The following is an 18,599-nucleotide window of genomic DNA, read 5'->3' as shown; positions in this document are numbered from 1 at the left end:
TTTCTCTACTCACAGTATATGAGCTGATATCCTAGAAGTAGAGTAGCCAATCAGAGCACACGATTGCTCATATCCAATGAATGTGGATAGAATAATATATGATATATAGAGGATATTACACAGTTGTGCGAAGATAAAGTCCGTATCTTCGCGCCACCATGTAATGTTCATTATATTATATGGACACATCCACAAAAAAACCCAAAACAAAACACAAGTTAATCAAAGAATTTAAATTTTGAACTGGTTTGCCATTTTGACAATGCGCATCTAGTCAGCATGAAAACACTGGGAGTGACATCATCAGAGTGAAATGTCTGGAAATACGTCACTCAGATATGCGATATATTTTGTACGAAAAATGCGAGTTTTCCAACACAAGAAGATAAACTTCATATCTTCAAGCCAACGTGTGATTTTTCTTTTTATTATAATATTGACACATTCACAAACAAAAAGTCCCCAAATTTATCAAAACAGTTCATCAATTTCCTCACAAGTGACAAACAGTGCTGAGCGTAAATGAGTACACCCCCTTTGAAAAGTAACATTTTAAACAATATCGCAATGAACACAAACAATTTCCAAAATGTTGACAAGACAAAGTTTAATATAACATCTGTTTAACTTATAACGGGAAAGTAAGGTTAATAATATAAACTTAGATTACACATTTTTCAGTTTTACTCAAATTAGGGTGGTGCAAAAATGAGTACACCCCACAACAAAAACTACTACATCTAGTACAACCCCGATTCCAAAAAAGTTGGGACAAAGTATAAATTGTAAATAAAAACGGAATGCAATAATTTACAAATCTCAAAAACTGATATTGTATTCACAATAGAACATAAACAACATATCAAATGTCGAAAGTGAGACATTTTGAAATTTCATGCCAAATATTGGCTCATTTGAAATTTCATGACAGCAACACATCTCAAAAAAGTTGGGACAGGGGCAATAAGAGGCTGGAAAAGTTAAAGGTACAAAAAAGGAACAGCTGGAGGACCAAATTGCAACTCATTAGGTCAATTGGCAATAGGTCATTAACATGACTGGGTATAAAAAGAGCATCTTGGAGTGGCAGCGGCTCTCAGAAGTAAAGATGGGAAGAGGATCACCAATCCCCCTAATTCTGTGCCGACAAATAGTGGAGCAATATCAGAAAGGAGTTCGACAGTGTAAAATTGCAAAGAGTTTGAACATATCATCATCTACAGTGCATAATATCATCAAAAGATTCAGAGAATCTGGAAGAATCTCTGTGTGTAAGGGTCAAGGCTGGAAAACCATACTGGGTGCCCGTGATCTTCGGGCCCTTAGACGGCACTGCATCACATACAGGCATGCTTCTGTATTGGAAATCACAAAATGGGCTCAGGAATATTTCCAGAGAACATTATCTGTGAACACAATTCACCGTGCCATCCGCCGTTGCCAGCTAAAACTCTGTAGTTCAAAGAAGAAGCCGTATCTAAACACGATCCAGAAGCGCAGACGTCTTCTCTGGGCCAAGGCTCATTTAAAATGGACTGTGGCAAAGTGGAAAACTGTTCTGTGGTCAGACGAATCAAAATTTGAAGTTCTTTATGGAAATCAGGGACGCCGTGTCATTCGGACTAAAGAGGAGAAGGATGACCCGAGTTGTTATCAGCGCTCAGTTCAGAAGCCTGCATCTCTGATGGTATGGGGTTGCATTAGTGCGTGTGGCATGGGCAGCTTACACATCTGGAAAGACACCATCAATGCTGAAAGGTATATCCAGGTTCTAGAGCAACATATGCTCCCTTCCAGACGACGTCTCTTTCAGGGAAGACCTTGCATTTTCCAACATGACAATGCCAAACCACATACTGCATCAATTACAGCATCATGGCTGCGTAGAAGAAGGGTCTGGGTACTGAACTGGCCAGCCTGCAGTCCAGATCTTTCACCACATTTGGCGCATCATAAAACGGAAGATACGACAAAAAAGACCTAAGACAGTTGAGCAACTAGAATCCTACATTAGACAAGAATGGGTTAACATTCCTATCCCTAAACTTGAGCAACTTGTCTCCTCAGTCCCCAGACGTTTACAGACTGTTGTAAAGAGAAAAGGGGATGTCTCACAGTGGTAAACATGGCCTTGTCCCCACTTTTTTGAGATGTATTGTTGTCATGAAATTTAAAATCGCCTAATTTTTCTCTTTAAATGATACATTTTCTCAGTTTAAACATTTGATATGTCATCTATGTTCTATTCTGAATAAAATATGGAATTTTGAAACTTCCACATGATTGCATTCCATTTTTATTTACAATTTGTACTTTGTCCCAACTTTTTTGGAATCAGGGTTGTACTTTGTATGGCCTCCATGATTTTTAATGACAGCACCAAGTCTTCTAGGCATGGAATGAACAAGTTGGCGACATTTTGCAACATCAATCTTTTTCCATTCTTCAACAATGACCTCTTTTAGTGACTGGATGCTGGATGGAGAGTGATGCTCAACTTGTCTCTTCAGAATTCCCCAAAGAAAAGAATTTCTTTACACCACAAAGGTGAAGGCTACAAGAAGATCAGCAAAGCTTTACTTATCAGTCAGAATACTGTCACAAAAGTGGTACAAAAATTTAAGAAAGATGAAACTGCAACCATCTCACAGAGACGTCCAGGTTGTCCATGGAAGTTAACACCTCAACAGGAGCGTCTTCTGATGAGAAGGGTTGGAGAAAATCGGCATGCAAGTTCACTGCAGTTATCTAAAGAAGTAGAAAGCCAAACCGGGGTGATTATTTCCCATGACACAATGTGGCGTACACTGCAGCGGAATGGCATGCATGGATGCCGTCCATGAAAGAAGCCTCTCCTAAAGCCCAGGCACAAAAAAGCCCGCCTAGAGTTTGCCAGGGCCCATGCTGACAAAGATGAAGACTACTGGGACTCTATACTCTGGAGTGATGAGACCAAGATAATGTTTTTGAACTGATGGCTTCAAAACTGTATGGCGTCGCAAAGGTGAGGAATACAAAGAAAAATGCATGGTGCCTACGGTGAAACATGGTGGTGGCAGTGTCCTTATGTGGGGCTGCATGAGTGCTGCTGGTGTCGGGGAGCTGCATTTCATTGATGGCATCATGAATTCACAGACGTATTGCTCTATACTGAAAGAGAAGATGCTACTATCACTCCGTGCCCTTGGTCGTCGTGCACTTTTCCAACATGACAATGATCCTAAACACACATCTAAGGCCACTGTTGGATTTCTGAAGAAGAACAGGGTGAAAGTGATTCAGTGGCCAAGTATCTGAACCCAATCGAACACCTATGGGGAATTCTGAAGAGACAAGTTGAGCATCACTCTCCATCCAGCATCCAGTCACTAAAAGAGGTCATTGTTGAAGAATGGAAAAAGATTGATGTTGCAAAATGTCGCCAACTTGTTCATTCCATGCCTAGAAGACTTGGTGCTGTCATTAAAAATCATGGAGGCCATACAAAGTACTAGATGTAGTAGTTTTTGTTGTGGGGTGTACTCATTTTTGCACCACCCTAATTTGAGTAAAACTGAAAAATGTGTAATCTAAGTTATATTATTAACCTTACTTTCCCGTTATAAGTTAAACAGATGTTATATTAAACTTTGTCTCGTCAACATTTTGGAAATTGTTTGTGTTCATTGCGATATTGTTTAAAATGTTACTTTTCAAAGGGGGTGCACTCATTTACGCTCAGCACTGTATAGAGATTTATCATGGTTTTGGTTCTCCGTTTCCCAGGTGGAGTTCGGATGAATAATACGAGCGGTGTATTTCCCAGTAAAACACTCGTGTCTATATAATATATAAGAGTTATTCCACGAAATCGAGTCATACATGAGCTGATAGCCGACGAGGTGCAGAGCATATTTTTTGCAAATTCGATAAATAAAAACTTTATACAAAACGTCCGACAAAATAATTTCCACTTAGAATGTAAACAAACCGGCGAAATGACAGGAGCAATTTGAGAAAAATGCGATGATAATAATAATTATTGAAAAATAAACAAAGATACGGTCTTACCATCATCATACCACTTTCATTCCATATTTTGTTACTTTTTCTGTATTTTTGGGGGGTTTTGTTTAAGAGTAGAGTTTTTATTTCGTCCTCGGTTGGTTCAGCAACGCGCTCCGCCATTTTGTTTTTCTCTACTCACGGTATATGAGCTGATATTCTAGTAGTAGAGTAGCCAATCAGAGCGTGCGATTGCTCATGTCCAGTGAATGCGGACGGAATAAAATACAGCATGTCCGTGTTATCGCCTGTGTCCTGGTTGTTCCAGACCTCTGCAGTAACCCAAGTCTGAGAACGAGACTCACCAGGGGTGACGGAGAGCCTGCTCACAGGTGTAGCGCTTAGCAGGGTCCTTCTCCATCAAACTGCTGATAAAGTCCTTGGCTGGAGAGAACAAACACAGAGGGGCTAATGACTTCTGTTCATGAAGAAAAAAACATTGTGTTTTTGCTGCAGAGGGTCTGCGATTCAGTTACAAAGCACTCAAATTTAGGTTTAACATTGATCTAAAACAATTTATAAAAATAGAGTGAAGTGTACTTTAGGAAAACCAATAGCAAATGAGTCATGTTAAAAAAAACAACCCAAAAAAAAACCCTTTAAACAAGTTGAGACAGAAATAAACACGTGGTCAGACACTTTCCTGTAAAACCATGCTTACATTTTATCACTCTTACTGGCAGACCACAGGATTACTCATGGATAACCGAGTACACATTTGTTTGTGTGTGTGTGTGTGTGTGTGTGTGTGTGTGTGTGTGTGTGTGTGTGTGTGAGAGATGCAGACATAAGCAAGTGAGGATTTAACGGTCACTTTGAAATAAAATAAATAAAAATTACTTCAAAATAAGCTACTTGGAGTTAACCAACTCCTCCTACATCAGCACTGTAACAAAACACACACACACACGTTCAGCTAATCACCTGAATCTGATATATCGTCCCAATAAGGTGCATCGAACTCATAATCGGCTTTCAGGATCTGCTCGAAGAGTTTGGAGTCGTTCTCGTCGTAGAAGGGTGGATATCCGCACAGCCTGAAAGAGGACACACAAAGACGCCGGCCATCTTTACCATCACATAAGACAAATATAACTTATTCATCACCCTGTGCCACAAATGCTACAGGACCAGTCTAAATTATTATTACCTGACTGAGACAGTTGATAAAATTGTGCCGATAAAAGGCACATTTTCTTTAAATGTTCTGTAGAAAACTGCATTCGTTAATATGAAGCCATTTTAAAATAAACATGGCGCATCAATCAGACGATTTGGATCAAAGCACTGATTAAAAAAGACGGCAATTACAATGTTATAAAATTGATCATCATCGACGGCTGGCGTGTAAAAAATAATTCATATCCTCAAAGTGATGAGTAAATAGGTTAGCAAGGCGATTAGCTTGTAACTGTGATCATTTTAAAGGAGTTCTTCTCTACATCATCATTATTTAATGTTCTGGAAAAAGTTGATCACGTATCGAGCCAAGGTTACTAAATCAAAACCACACTGAAATCATATTTTAGCAGATATCAGAAATTATTATCCATACAGGACACTTTTTCGATGGAATAAAAACGTGTTCTATTCCCTTCTAGTGAGTTTCATTCATGTGGTTCGACAGCATGCAATATTGTTAGCGTATCGCTTATCCTACGTGTATTACGTCACTCTACCCAATGGAGAATGAGCGTTGAATATGGTTTACGATATTGCATGGTTGTCAGGACAACTTGACGTCACACGACAGAGACGTAAAATTTCCGCACTAGCGAGCAACTGGGACAATTTGTAAATAAACATGGCCGCCAGGTTTGCTTCGTTAAATATGGAAGCTTTTGAGAGAATTTTGAAAGAGAAAGACGCGTTGAACACCCGAAAGGAATATGTACAATAATAATAATAATAATAATAGCTGGCTTTTTTTCATGGTATATCAGATATATTCCATTCAGCTACTCGCCTTCGACTCGTTCAGCATCATGCTAGATGAATGGAATATATCTGATAGACCACTCAACGCCAGCCAATATTATTTAAATACTGAATTGTTGCCTTAAACACTGAAACTGTATCGTAGCAGATTCAGATGTTGATTTGTCTTGAATTGTATTGTATCACATAGAACTGATTCAGCAGCATTGTCAAATACTCCTACTGGTAACACAGTCAGTCAAAGTCCCTCCCATACCAGGATCTGGTCTTCCCAGGCAGTCTCCCGTCCCAGTACTAACCAGGCCCTTAAGATGCATCGGGCAGCGCCGATCTCCTTTTCAGTAGCCCTCGGTCTCTTACCTATTACATAGCTAGGGTTACAGTGGGGGCGGGTCCTCTGGTAACCGTGAGAGTTTGACTCCCGACTCACATCTGTATTGCGGTGTCTCACCAGATGGCAGTTGGTATCATTTTTATGATGGTCTTTGGTATGACCGACCATGAGTAGCACTCACGCTAACCACAAGGCCAACTCGCCGTCTAGTAACACAGTATAGATACAAAAATAATGACCAGCTGGAAATTTGCAATGAGATAGAGACTGTGACTAAAGTCTCTAGCTGTTACAAACCGGGACGTCTGGTCACTGTACCCTATAGATCCGGAATGGTAAGAGATGGAGAACGACGCTTAGTGAGGAAAAGTTGCGCCCTGGGAAAAAAAAAATACTGATTGAAAAATCTTAAAAATTGACAGTTACAAGTGATTGAAAAAAATCCTGTTTTTCATGAATCATTCCGGTTCAGTGATCCAGATCAGCACCAAAAGTCATAGCAACTTAATTCAGCTCAGAGGTATTCTTCATGTGAAATTTGGTGATGATTGGTTGAAAACTGAGGGAGAAATAGCATTCTAAAAAATGTAGTAATAATAATAATAATAATAATAAGTTGCCAGGGGAAATAAACCTTGTCCGGTAGCACTTATGATGAATATGAAGGAAGATATTGCGAAAAATGGGCGGCACGGTGGTGTAGTGGTTAGCGCTGTCGCCTCACAGCAAGAAGGTCCGGGTTCGAGCCCCGTGGCCGGCGAGGGCCTTTCTGTGTGGAGTTTGCATGTTCTCCCCGTGTCCGTGTGGGTTTCCTCCGGGTGCTCCGGTTTCCCCCACAGTCCAGAGACATGCAGGTTAGGTTAACTGGTGACTCTAAATTGAGCGTAGGTGTGAGTGTGAATGGTTGTCTGTGTCTATGTGTCAGCCCTGTGATGACCTGGTGACTTGTCCAGGGTGTACCCCGCCTTTCGCCCGTAGTCAGCTGGGATAGGCTCCAGCTTGCCTGCGACCCTGTAGAAGGATAAAGCGGCTAGAGATAATGAGATGAGATATTGCGAAAAACGATTTTGACCTTTTTGGTGACCTTCACCTTGATTTTGACCTTGTGTGAGAACATACTTGGCCAGTAAACATGGTTCTGATTCTCATTCGTACATCATACTGCCCTCAGCCAATCAGAACACACCATACTGCTCTCAGCCAATCAGAACACACCATACTGCTCTCAGCCAATCAGAACACATCTGAATGAATATGAAGAAAGATATCGCGAAAAAATTATTTTGACCTTTTTGGTGACCTTGACCAGATGACCCTCAAAATGTTGGAGGTTCTATTTGAGACCAATGCCCATCTATCCTGAAAGTTTCATGAAGACTGGTCCAGCTGTTTTCCCGTAATATCATTAACAAAGAAAGAAAAAAACAAACAAACTCCACCAAAAACAATACCTCGCCCCCTGGTGGACTCTGTCCTGGGTGAGGTCTCATCTCATCTCATCTCATCTCATCTCATCTCATCTCATCTCATTATCTCTAGCCGCTTTATCCTGTTCTACAGGGTCGCAGGCAAGCTGGAGCCTATCCCAGCTGACTACGGGCAAAAGGCGGGGTACACCCTGGACAAGTCGCCAGGTCATCACAGGGCTGACACATAGACACAGACAACCATTCACACTCACATTCACACCTACGCTCAATTTAGAGTCACCAGTTAACCTAACCTGCATGTCTTTGGACTGTGGGGGAAACCGGAGCACCCGGAGGAAACCCACGTGGACACGGGGATAATAATAATAATAATAATAATGTAGAAAGATCCTGAGTGAGGGCAAAAATTTGCACCAGCGCGTCTGCTGCTACTGGGATGCGAGCTACCAGATATGAACCTCACAGGACAAAGAAAAGCTACTTTCATTAGCACACGAGTGCACTGGGCTCAATGGATTGCTTGTGTGGCGCTGTGTGATGTCTTTATCACCATCATTCATTCATGTTCACTAAATACTTTATCCTGCTTTAAATGACTATATTATGAATAGAAACAAAACCAACTAGTTCTGACTATTGTGGTCCTTCACAAGGCATTAAACTCGATATAAACAGCTAAAAGGCTATTTATGAGCCACATCAGTTTGGACCAGGAAGTACACCGGTGTAGATAACAACAACGTGTCGGTGTGTGAATTGTGTAACGTTATTTCTGCAGTCAGGGCTTGAGAGGAAATCATATTATAAAGAGATACGATCCATAACACACACTCATCTCTTCACCACAGTGTTGTAGCGTACAGCCCACTAGGCAAGCACACAGCTGATTAAGTGGATTAAGCCTGTGCACAACGGAAGAATAAATTACAAAAATGCATTTCTTGGAATTTAACCCAAACCCCGGTCCCTCCCCCCTCCCATCGTCAGACTTGTTAAAATGCCTTTCCCCTTGGCTACACAAGCTAACGGTGCCAAAGTGGTGGTATGGATGGTAATTTTCTGCCCGATTTCCACCCGATTAGCTTTGTGTTTTCCTCTCTTGACGTCAGGATTGCTATGCAGACGCGTCGTGAATTAGCTCTGGTTTTGCCCTGTTGCTAATGTAATGTTCACACCCGACAGGAGGCCAATCAGGCGTGAGAGCACATTTCAGAATGAACTTGATTGGCTGGGCTTCGATTCTGATGGAGGGATGCGGACAACAGGCAATAACACACATCTCTAACTCGGTGTACTAAAAACACTCATTCACACACACACACACACACACTCCCACATGACAAGCAGTTGCCTGTAAATGTATTGCAATGACGAGGCCAATTCTTTTGTTTTTGTTATACACTGAACACATTTTGCTTTTAGATCAGAAGATGAATGAGATGATGGGTCAAAATTTCAGCTTTCACGTCCTGATATTTACATCTAGATGCATTAAACAACTTAGAAGGTGGCACCTCTGGTGTAAGCCATGGACTAATGGTTAGAGAAGCAGCTTTAGGACCAAAAGGTTGTCGGTTTGATTCCCTGAACCAGCAGGAACAGCTGAAGTACCCTTGAGCAAGGCACCTAACCCCTAACTGCTCCCCAGGCTGCTCTGGGTATGTTGTATGTCAATCTGGATAAGAGCGTCTGCTAAATGCCTGTAATGTAATGTGTCAGGGCAGCCGGTTTTTGCTCGGTGGCTGAGCAAAAGTATTGGAACAGATAGACAAAGTTGGAAAAAAAAATACCCAACAACAAACACTTCATATTTTGTTGCACGAGCACATCCTTTCTTCTCCACAACTCTCACAAATGTTTCCGTCGTCAACTGCTGCTGTTGAGGTCATCACTGGCCGACCTGTTTGATGTCTGGTTATTAGTACACCAGCGGTTCTTTCTTTTTCAGGACCTGGATTCTGGCCAATGCTTGTGAAATGGCTCTGACTGGCCTTCAGTCTTTTCTCCGCTTCAAAATGACTTGCTTTTCTCCCACAGACATCTCGCTGGTCTTCATGCTGGTTTATCCTTTTTTACAACAAATCCAGTCTTCACAGATGAAACCCAGGATTCAAACCAAGAGTAGATATTCACAGATAGATATTAACTGTTTCAGTCATGTGTTCACTTAAAAAATGGATAGGGTCAAACAAAAGGTGCCATTTTTCTAAATTGCTCAACACCTTGAAATGTACATATCAGGAAATGAAAGCTGAAATTCTGATCTATCACCTCATTCATGTGATGATCTCAAACACATACAGTCATGTGAAAAAGAAAGTACACCCTCTTTCAGTTACGTGGTTTTAAGAATCAAGACATAACAAAAAATCCAGGTCCTAAAATCATCCAAATCTAACCTCAGGTGTAAAGCAACACACGACAGATTCCACCGTGTCATTATTTATTTAACAAAAATTAAGTGAAAATGCAGAATCCATGTGTGAAAAAGTAAGTACACCCCATGATTCAATAGCTTATAGAACCACCTTCTGCAGCAACAACTTGAAGCAATCGTTTTCTGTATGATTTTAACAGTCTCTCACATCGTTGTGGAGGAATTTTGGCCCGTTCTTCTTTACAACATTGCTTCAGTTCATTCATGTTTGAGGGCATTTGTTTACGCGCAGCTCTCTTAAGGTCCCGCCACAGTATTTCAATTGGGTTGAGGTCTGGACTTTGACTTGGCCATTCCAACACCTTGATTCTTTTATTTTTCAGCCATTCTGCTGTTGATTTGCTGGTGTGCTTGGGATCATTTTCCTGTTGCATGACCCAATTGCAGCCAAGTTTTAGCTGTTGGACAGATGGCCTCATGTTTGCCTCTAGAATACTTTGGTATACAAAGGAGTTCATGATTGACTCAACGAAATTGGACCAAAGGAAGTTACTGTAAATCTGGCATGAAATCATGTGCGTGCAACCCAAAACGGTCCATTTTCCCGGCAGAAAGCCTTTGAAATGTCCAGGATGTATGGTACATGATGTTTCAGTTTGGTCTAAAGTGTATTTTTGGATTAGAATGACACTTCTTTTACTCTGGACTTGCAAAACAGCTACAGGTAATTTAATTTGATGCCTCACTAACTGGTTGGCACCATGCCAAATTGATTTTTGGCTCTGTGCCAATGATGTCAAAATATTAGTCGCTGATAATCCACGGGACCAACTTTAACCCGTACGGTACAAAATGTTAACAACAAAGCTAGAACTGTTGCTGATACAAGATAGTCAGTCATAAAATGTGTTTTCATTCCATCTAACCTCTGAACATGCAGTGTTGAAAACATGGAGACCAGGACTCCGAATCAGTCAGGACATGTACAATGGATGGACGCTGTTGAGTGTTGACTCATTTCCGGTTCTGGACAGTAACGACACAGGAATAATTTAAAACGAGTCCCTGTCTCAAGGCCTCTAGAACCAGCCTCAGTCCAACACAGTCGTAGATGTTAAAAGTGGTAAATCTATCCCGTAGGGGCGCTGTTGAGGTGATTATTCGTTGATCGTTACTTTATCAGCCAGTCAAAGTGGTGCAAAATATCACGCTGCTTTTCAACGCTGTTTCTACGCATTCTGTAAACACAGCATCTGGTTCAAAAATCCCATAGCGAGACATGTATATTCAGTGTATAGAACAAACCAATACTTTCTTTTCCAATAATTTTGGAGGCAAGTGTATACAACACGCATTCACACATGAACACAAACACGCACGCAAACTCATGTAAACACTGGGTATTACGTAACCAGGAAATGTAGTTATAACACTCTTCGTAAACACGGACTTTACTAATGCGTGAAAATCTAATTTTAAATCCAATAACAAATGAATTCAAGACTTTTCCCCCCATATGAAATCTGTGTTGTGTGTTTTAGCACAGGGCTGTGTGCACTGAAAGGTTCTTTTTGTTTGTTTTTCTGTTACAATGAGGACATTTTTGTGAGTATGCGTAGCCCAGCCGTTCAGATAAGCATGACTGATTAAATAAGAAAAAGAGAAAGAGGGGGGAAAGAAGCTTGTTTTCAGTGGGGAAAAAATGGAAAGACAAAAAAAGAAGAAGAGAAACAGTGGGCGGAGTTCAGACGGGAAAGGACAATGTGTGATTGCGTTGTCTGAACTGCACACGTGTGCACACAGTTTTATAAATGGATGTTAAAGCTTTGTTTTTATGAGTCGGACACAAACACTAGAACAGCACTAAAAAAAAAAAGAGAAAACACCATCTAAGGAGATAGTGATGGAGAACAACATCTGTAACTGATCAGGACGTACGTGTGTGCGTGTTTATATACTACTGAGGACCAAATGTTCCCACAAGGATAGTAAAATCTGACTGCGTTAATTAACTGCAATAATAGTTATGTCAGTGGAAGGTCCTCACAAGGATAGTGAGACAAACGTATGTGTGTTTGTTGCCCTTGGACATCGAACAAACTGTTAAGATTTTATCTAAAATGTGTAACGTGCATTTAAAACGTTCGGGTCTAAACCAAGAACGAAAACACACTGTTCAGTCGGGGTGAGGGGAAAAACAATCTTAGACGCATCTTCAACGGTTCTGCATCAATGCACAGATTTTAATAGTCAGATTTTCATGAAAAGCCACAAAACAGTTCAAACAAATTGTGAAGCAAGTTACAAACAAACAACAACAATAATATATTTGTCCACAAGCAGATTCGAAGATGGACAAATTGTGGTATTATTAATGTGAAATAGATCGATATGACACAATTGTCCTCAAATGGCATTCCACCTTTTTGGGAGTGTATTTACATCTCGCACCAATTTGAGCATCATACGAGGGGTGATGATAAAACTGATAAGCTTTGAACCTTGGGGGTGTCGTGGCTCAGGTGGATAAGGCGCCATACCATAAATCCAGGGACCCGGGTTCGATTCTGGCCTGAGGTCATTTCCCGATCCCTCCCCGTCTCTCTCTCCTGCTCATTTCCTGTCTCTACACTGTCCTATCCAATATAGGTGAAAAAAGCCCCCCCCCCAAAAAAAAGCTTTGAACCTCAAACAGTGAGAGAGGCAAATTAAATTTAGTCTCCTCGTCTCCCACCCCAAAAAAGGTCATGGTCTCGACCAGAAAGGTCATGGCGTCCGTTTTCTGGGATGCACGAGGTGTGTTGCTGATGGATCATCTCCAAAAGGGCCGTACCGTCACTGGACAATACTATACCGACCTGCTGACACGCCTGCACGAAAACATTAAGAAGAAGAGACCAAGAATGCTGACCAAAGGGTCTTGTTCCATCAGGACAATGCTCCAGCCCACACCTCAGTGGTGGCGATGGCAGAAATACGTGATTGTGGCTTCCAACTCATCCCTCACCCATCATACTCACCAGACCTCGCGCTCTCTGACTTCAACCTGTTCCCGAACCTGAAAAATGATTTGGCCGGACAACGTTACGCCACTGATGAGGACATCATGGAGGCCCAAACTACCTCGGGGCCCAAACTAAGGACTTCTCCTCCAGTGGGATCGAGGCACTCAACCACTGGTGAAAGAAGTGTGTTGACTTGAAGGGAGATTATGTTCAAAAATAAAGCATTAAAAGATTTCTATTGGCTATCGTTTCCTGGTGGCTCAAATCTTATCAGTCACTCCTCGTATATTGTATGAATCATGCGTAATTCGAAACCTGGCAAAAACTGAACCTCCATGCAACATTCGCAGCTGTCGCATAACTCTCTGAACAGTGTTTAGTCTGTACTTACGCCTGAATGCTGATCTGCACAATTTCAGTACTAAATCGTGACAGTGTGCGCTCAACTATAGACCCCTTTCACTGACGTCACCCGAAACCGGAAGTAAACAGACCCTGCGCCATTTTGGAAGACCAACAAGCTCGTGATTAGGGGGAAATAACGGCAGCGGTATGTGAACCCACGAGAATAAAGTGGAGTGGTAAACGACTTAAACAAACAAATCTGAGCTGTTTTATTTATGATTTATTGGCCCAACAGTAGACTTGAAAGAAACCTGTGTGAAACTTGGCAAAAAACTGTGGATATAATGGATAAGTCTGTGCATGATCTGCGGACACTTTGAGGTAAGCAAACGCAAGAAATTCAGATTTAAAACATGCTAAATTGGCCCCAAGTTGATAACTGTATGAGGAGCAAGCCTCCCAGACTTCTACAATTTAATAATAATAATAATTTAGGATGGTTTGGGGCTTGCTCGCTGCTGCCAGGTTGGTTGTTGAGTAGCCTGACTGTTTTTTTTTTTTCTTGCGTGTGGTATCATAATTGACGCGAGGTTGTTTTTTGAACATGCCAATGCGGACACGATTTCCCCTGATGAGTTATGACTTCAGACGCGATGCGTGTGTGGAGGTATGCAGTCCGCGTGATATGTGCGTAAGATAGGCTTCTCATGTGTTTGGAGATCCGCGCTCCGAAACAAGCGCAAGCGCCCCCCAAGGGAAAAAAAGGGACCCCCCGAAAATATCGGCATAGTTCGAACACTGAGTGTAGGCACTGGGTGTAAACAACAAATAGTTTACAATGTCTGGGTAGCAAACAGATGGCAGAATTGGTGTCAGGTCCTCCTTATGTTTCCATTCTCCCTTGCCGCGAGTCTTATCATATGGGTCAAACCCATCAATCACAGCCAGTTTCTCCACATACCGTGCCCTTTCTGCAGCTGGTAATGTACTCACATAACCAGAATTATCATCCATCGTGTCACTTTACTCTCGCTCGTACTTTGTTTTATATTGTGAGTGCATGTACTTGGTCTTCCAATATGGCGCCTAACAAAATCTCGCGGCGCGGTGACGTCATGTGAAAGGGGTCTATATGAATCAGTCAGAGAAAAAAAACCCACACACTCCATGTGTAAACTCCAGGATAAATTATTATTATTATTATTATTATTATTATTATTATTATTATTGGGAAGACAACAAATAAATACATTTTGATCTGAAGTTGGAGGAGAAATGATCTTCTGCTGTTCCTGCTCAATACTGAACCCTCGATCAAGTGACAAAGCTTTAACATAGTTCAGAAAGCGCAAAAGATCTGCACCTCTACACTGTCCTCGAAGACTCTGATTGAAAGGTCCAGAATCTCCAGAACCAGAACAGGATGGGTTTTTATAGGTGTGTTGTGCTGTAGCGTGGCTAAGGGCTGGAAGGTTGAGTTCAAATCTCAAATACTAAAACAAGGGAAAAGCAGTACTTACAAGATGTATGCGATGACTCCGATCGACCAGCAATCCACAGCCTTACTGTATGGCTTCTGAGCGAGCACCTCAGGAGCTGAGGAAAGGAACAAAACACACGCCTACGATTACATGGAAAAGTCTGAACTTGGGCTACGGTCACACTACAGCTCGCGCTGCTTTGCGATGAGTTATTGATGAAAATGAAGCGTTTGGTGGCGATGCTTTCCTGAGCTTTGGGAAGTATTCCCAAACCCATCTGCGAGTATTCGCCGCTCAGTGTGCCGACAAAAACATCGCCACCAAATTTCAGTGCATGCACTGAACTTTTGCAACATTTTTGGCCACTCACGAGGTAAAGACACACCAAGAAACAACTCACGAAGCTTTGAAAACATTCGCCGTGCATCGCACGATTGGTGGTGATGCGACCAATTTTTCAGCGCAAACCCATCGCGAGCTGGAGTGTGACCAGGGTCTTAACTGCTCACACTCAGATCCTACTCTACTGTGACTTTAAAACTCCTTTCACATACAAAACTCGTTAATGTACAGTGGATATAAAAAGTGTACACACCCTGTTAAAATGACAGGTTTTTTTTGATGTAAAAAAATGAGACCTTGATACATAATTTCAAAACTTTCCCCACCTTTACTGTGACCTATAACCTGTACAACTCAATTGAAAAACAAACAAAATCTGTTCGGGGGAAAAACATAAAAAATAAAAAATGTACAATAAGATGGTTGCAGGCGGCACGGTGGTGTAGTGGTTAGCGCTGTCGCCTCACAGCAAGAAGGTCCTGGGTTCGAGCCCTGGGGCCGGCGAGGGCCTTTCTGTGTGGAGTTTGCATGTTCTCCCCGTGTCCGCGTGGGTTTCCTCCGGGTGCTCCGGTTTCCCCCACAGTCCAAAGACATGCAGGTTAGGTTAACTGGTGACTCTAAATTGACCGTAGGTGTGAGTGTGAATGGTTGTCTGTGTCTATGTGTCAGCCCTGTGATGACCTGGCGACTTGTCCAGGGTGTACCCCGCCTTTCGCCCGTAGTCAGCTGGGATAGGCTCCGGCTTGCCTGCGACCCTGTAGAAGGATAAAGCGGCTAGAGATAATGAATGAATGAATGAAGATGGTTGCATAAGTATGCACGCCCTTAAACTAATACTTTGTTGAAGTACCTTTTGATTTAATTACAGCATTCAGTCTTTTTGGGTCGGAGTCTATCAGCCTGTCACATCTAGACTTGGCAATATTTGCCCACTCTTCCTTGCAAAAGCACTCCAGATCTGTCAGATTGCAAGGGAATCTCTTGTGCACAGCCCTCTTCAGGTCACCCTACAGATTTTCAATTGGATTTAGGTCTGGGCTCTGGCTGGGCCGTTCCAAAACTTTTTTGGGGTCATTGTCATGCTGAAAGATGAAATTCCTCTTCATCTTCAGCTTTCTAGCAGACACCTGAAGGTTTTGGGCCAAAATTGACTGGTATTTAGAACTGTTCATAATTCCCTCCACCTTGACTAAAGCCCCTGTTCCAGCTGAAGAAAAACAACCCCAAAACATGATGCTGCCACCACCATGCTTCACCGTGGGTATGGGGTTCTTTTGGTGATGCGCAGTGCTGTTTTTGAGCCAAACACACCTTTTGGAATTGTGGCCAAAAAGTTCAACCTTGGTTTCACCGGACCATTATACATTTTCCCACATGCTTTTGGGAGAGTTGATGTATTTGATTTTTTGCAAAATTTAGCCGGGCCTGGATGTTTTTCTTGGACCCTACCCCATAGTCCAGACATATGCAGAATACAGGAGATTGTTGTCACATGTAGTACACAACCAGTACTTGCCAGAAATTCCTGCAGCTCCTTCAGTGTTGCTGTAGGCCTCTCGGCAGCCTCCCTGACCAGTTTTCGTCGTCTTTTCATCAATTTTGGAGGGACGTCCAGTTCTCAGTAATGTCACTGTTGTCCCATATTTTCTCCACTTCTTGATGACGGTCTTCACTGTGCTCCATGGTATATCTAATGCCGTGGAAATGTTTTTGTCCCCTTCTCCTGACTGATACCTTTCAACAATGAGATCCCTTTGATGCTTTGTAAGCTCTCTGTGAACCCTGGCTTTTGCTGGAGGATGGAACTGAGTAAATGTCTGAACTTTATTTGGGGTTAATCAGTCATTTGCCAGGTATGAACCCAAAAAAACTGAATGATGTAATTAAATCAAAAGGTGCTTCAGCAAAGTATTAGTTTAAGGGTGTGCACACTTATCCAACCAGCTTATTGTATATTTTTTATTTATGTTTTTCCCCCAAACAGATTTGTTTGTCTTTCAATTGAATTTTACAGGTTATAGGTCACATTAAAGGTGGGAAAAGTTTTGAAATTATTTATCGTGGTCTCATTTTTTTACATTAGAAAAACCTGTCATTTTAACAGGGTGCGTATACTTTTAATATCCACTGTATCAGGGAGTGTTGCACTCGAGATCGGTCTCAAGACCACTTTTTGAAGGTCTGGGTCTCATCCCGGAACCGACTGCATTTTTACTTGGTCTTGTTTTGATCTCGGACATACACTACGTTCAGACTGCAACCTGAAACGACCCATATCCGATTTGTTGTGAAATCCGATTCTTTTTCACATTACCAATTATATGAGACTTGTACACGATCTCCAATATGAACGGAAAACGACCCAAAAGTGTCCCGCATGCACAAATTGACACGTAATAAGCACATCTACTGTACGTAATACGTAAACAAAAAAAAAAGCGCACTCTTCAAGTTTGCAAGTAAAGCATGGAGATGAGGCGAGACCTGGCGATGTGGTTTTTGTGGCGGCGGCGGAACTCACACAATAATCTGATTAATGTGGGCAGCAGACTAATGAGACCGAAGGTGTCAAATTACTGGAAATTTCCAGAAAAATCTTATAATCTTGTAATACAGGATGGTTTAAGTTATAAATCAGTTATAGAAACTGTTTTATTTAATCAGGCTAACAGATCAACATCCAGGTCCCTACCAAATCCACCATTAGCTTGATCAATTCTATAAAAGTCTATTTAAATTCTGAAAACTGTACAAATGTTGTTGTTTTCCACCAAAGAGGCGGGATTAGCCAACGCAGAATAGTGACGTTTGTCTCTTGTTGATGACGTGTAGGTCACATGAATGCGAACTGTCCGGTCAGACTGCAGTCACATGTGAAAATAACGGATATGCATCGGAATTAGGACCACATATCCAAGCGGCCTGGGTCGCATGTGAAAAAAATTGGATCTGTGTCGTTCAGATTGTCAATAACAAATCGGATACAGGTCGCATATGGGCAAAAAAATCGGATATGGGTCGTTTCAGGGTGCAGTCTGAACGTAGTCATAGAGACTCAGGATTTTATTTCAAGATCAGTCAAGACCACAACTGTGGGGATTTCATTAAATTGTCCGTGCATTGTCTGATTTATTTGTTAACATCGTTACTGTGATTGGATGTAAAATTTCCTGCTTCAAATGCAACCAGTAACGTGACTCGCTGCTAATTTGAACTTTATCTTCCCGTTACCGGCTGTTACCCCTCCCCTTCCCCCCTTCTCACACACTGGTCTGGTCCTGGTCTTGACTCGGTCTCACCCTG

General features: G+C 41.8%; 1 protein-coding gene across 1 annotated transcript in view; it reads right to left on the bottom strand.

Annotated features, from left to right (window-relative positions):
• camk1da (calcium/calmodulin-dependent protein kinase 1Da) overlaps positions 1–18,599 on the bottom strand; it is a 193,447-nt gene that overhangs the window by 9,061 nt on the left and 165,787 nt on the right. Inside the window, exons 6-8 of the mRNA XM_060903410.1 lie at positions 14,994–15,069; positions 4,969–5,081; positions 4,350–4,428 (exon numbers count right to left, since the gene is read on the bottom strand). Coding sequence (XP_060759393.1) covers positions 4,350–4,428; positions 4,969–5,081; positions 14,994–15,069 — 268 coding nt within the window. The remainder of the gene's footprint in view (positions 1–4,349; positions 4,429–4,968; positions 5,082–14,993; positions 15,070–18,599) is intronic.

Source organism: Neoarius graeffei, chromosome 21 (genome assembly GCF_027579695.1).
Source record: "Neoarius graeffei isolate fNeoGra1 chromosome 21, fNeoGra1.pri, whole genome shotgun sequence".
Taxonomy (NCBI): domain Eukaryota; kingdom Metazoa; phylum Chordata; class Actinopteri; order Siluriformes; family Ariidae; genus Neoarius; species Neoarius graeffei.
Note: the sequence above shows the minus strand (reverse complement) of the source record. Positions and strands in the feature narration are given on the sequence as shown.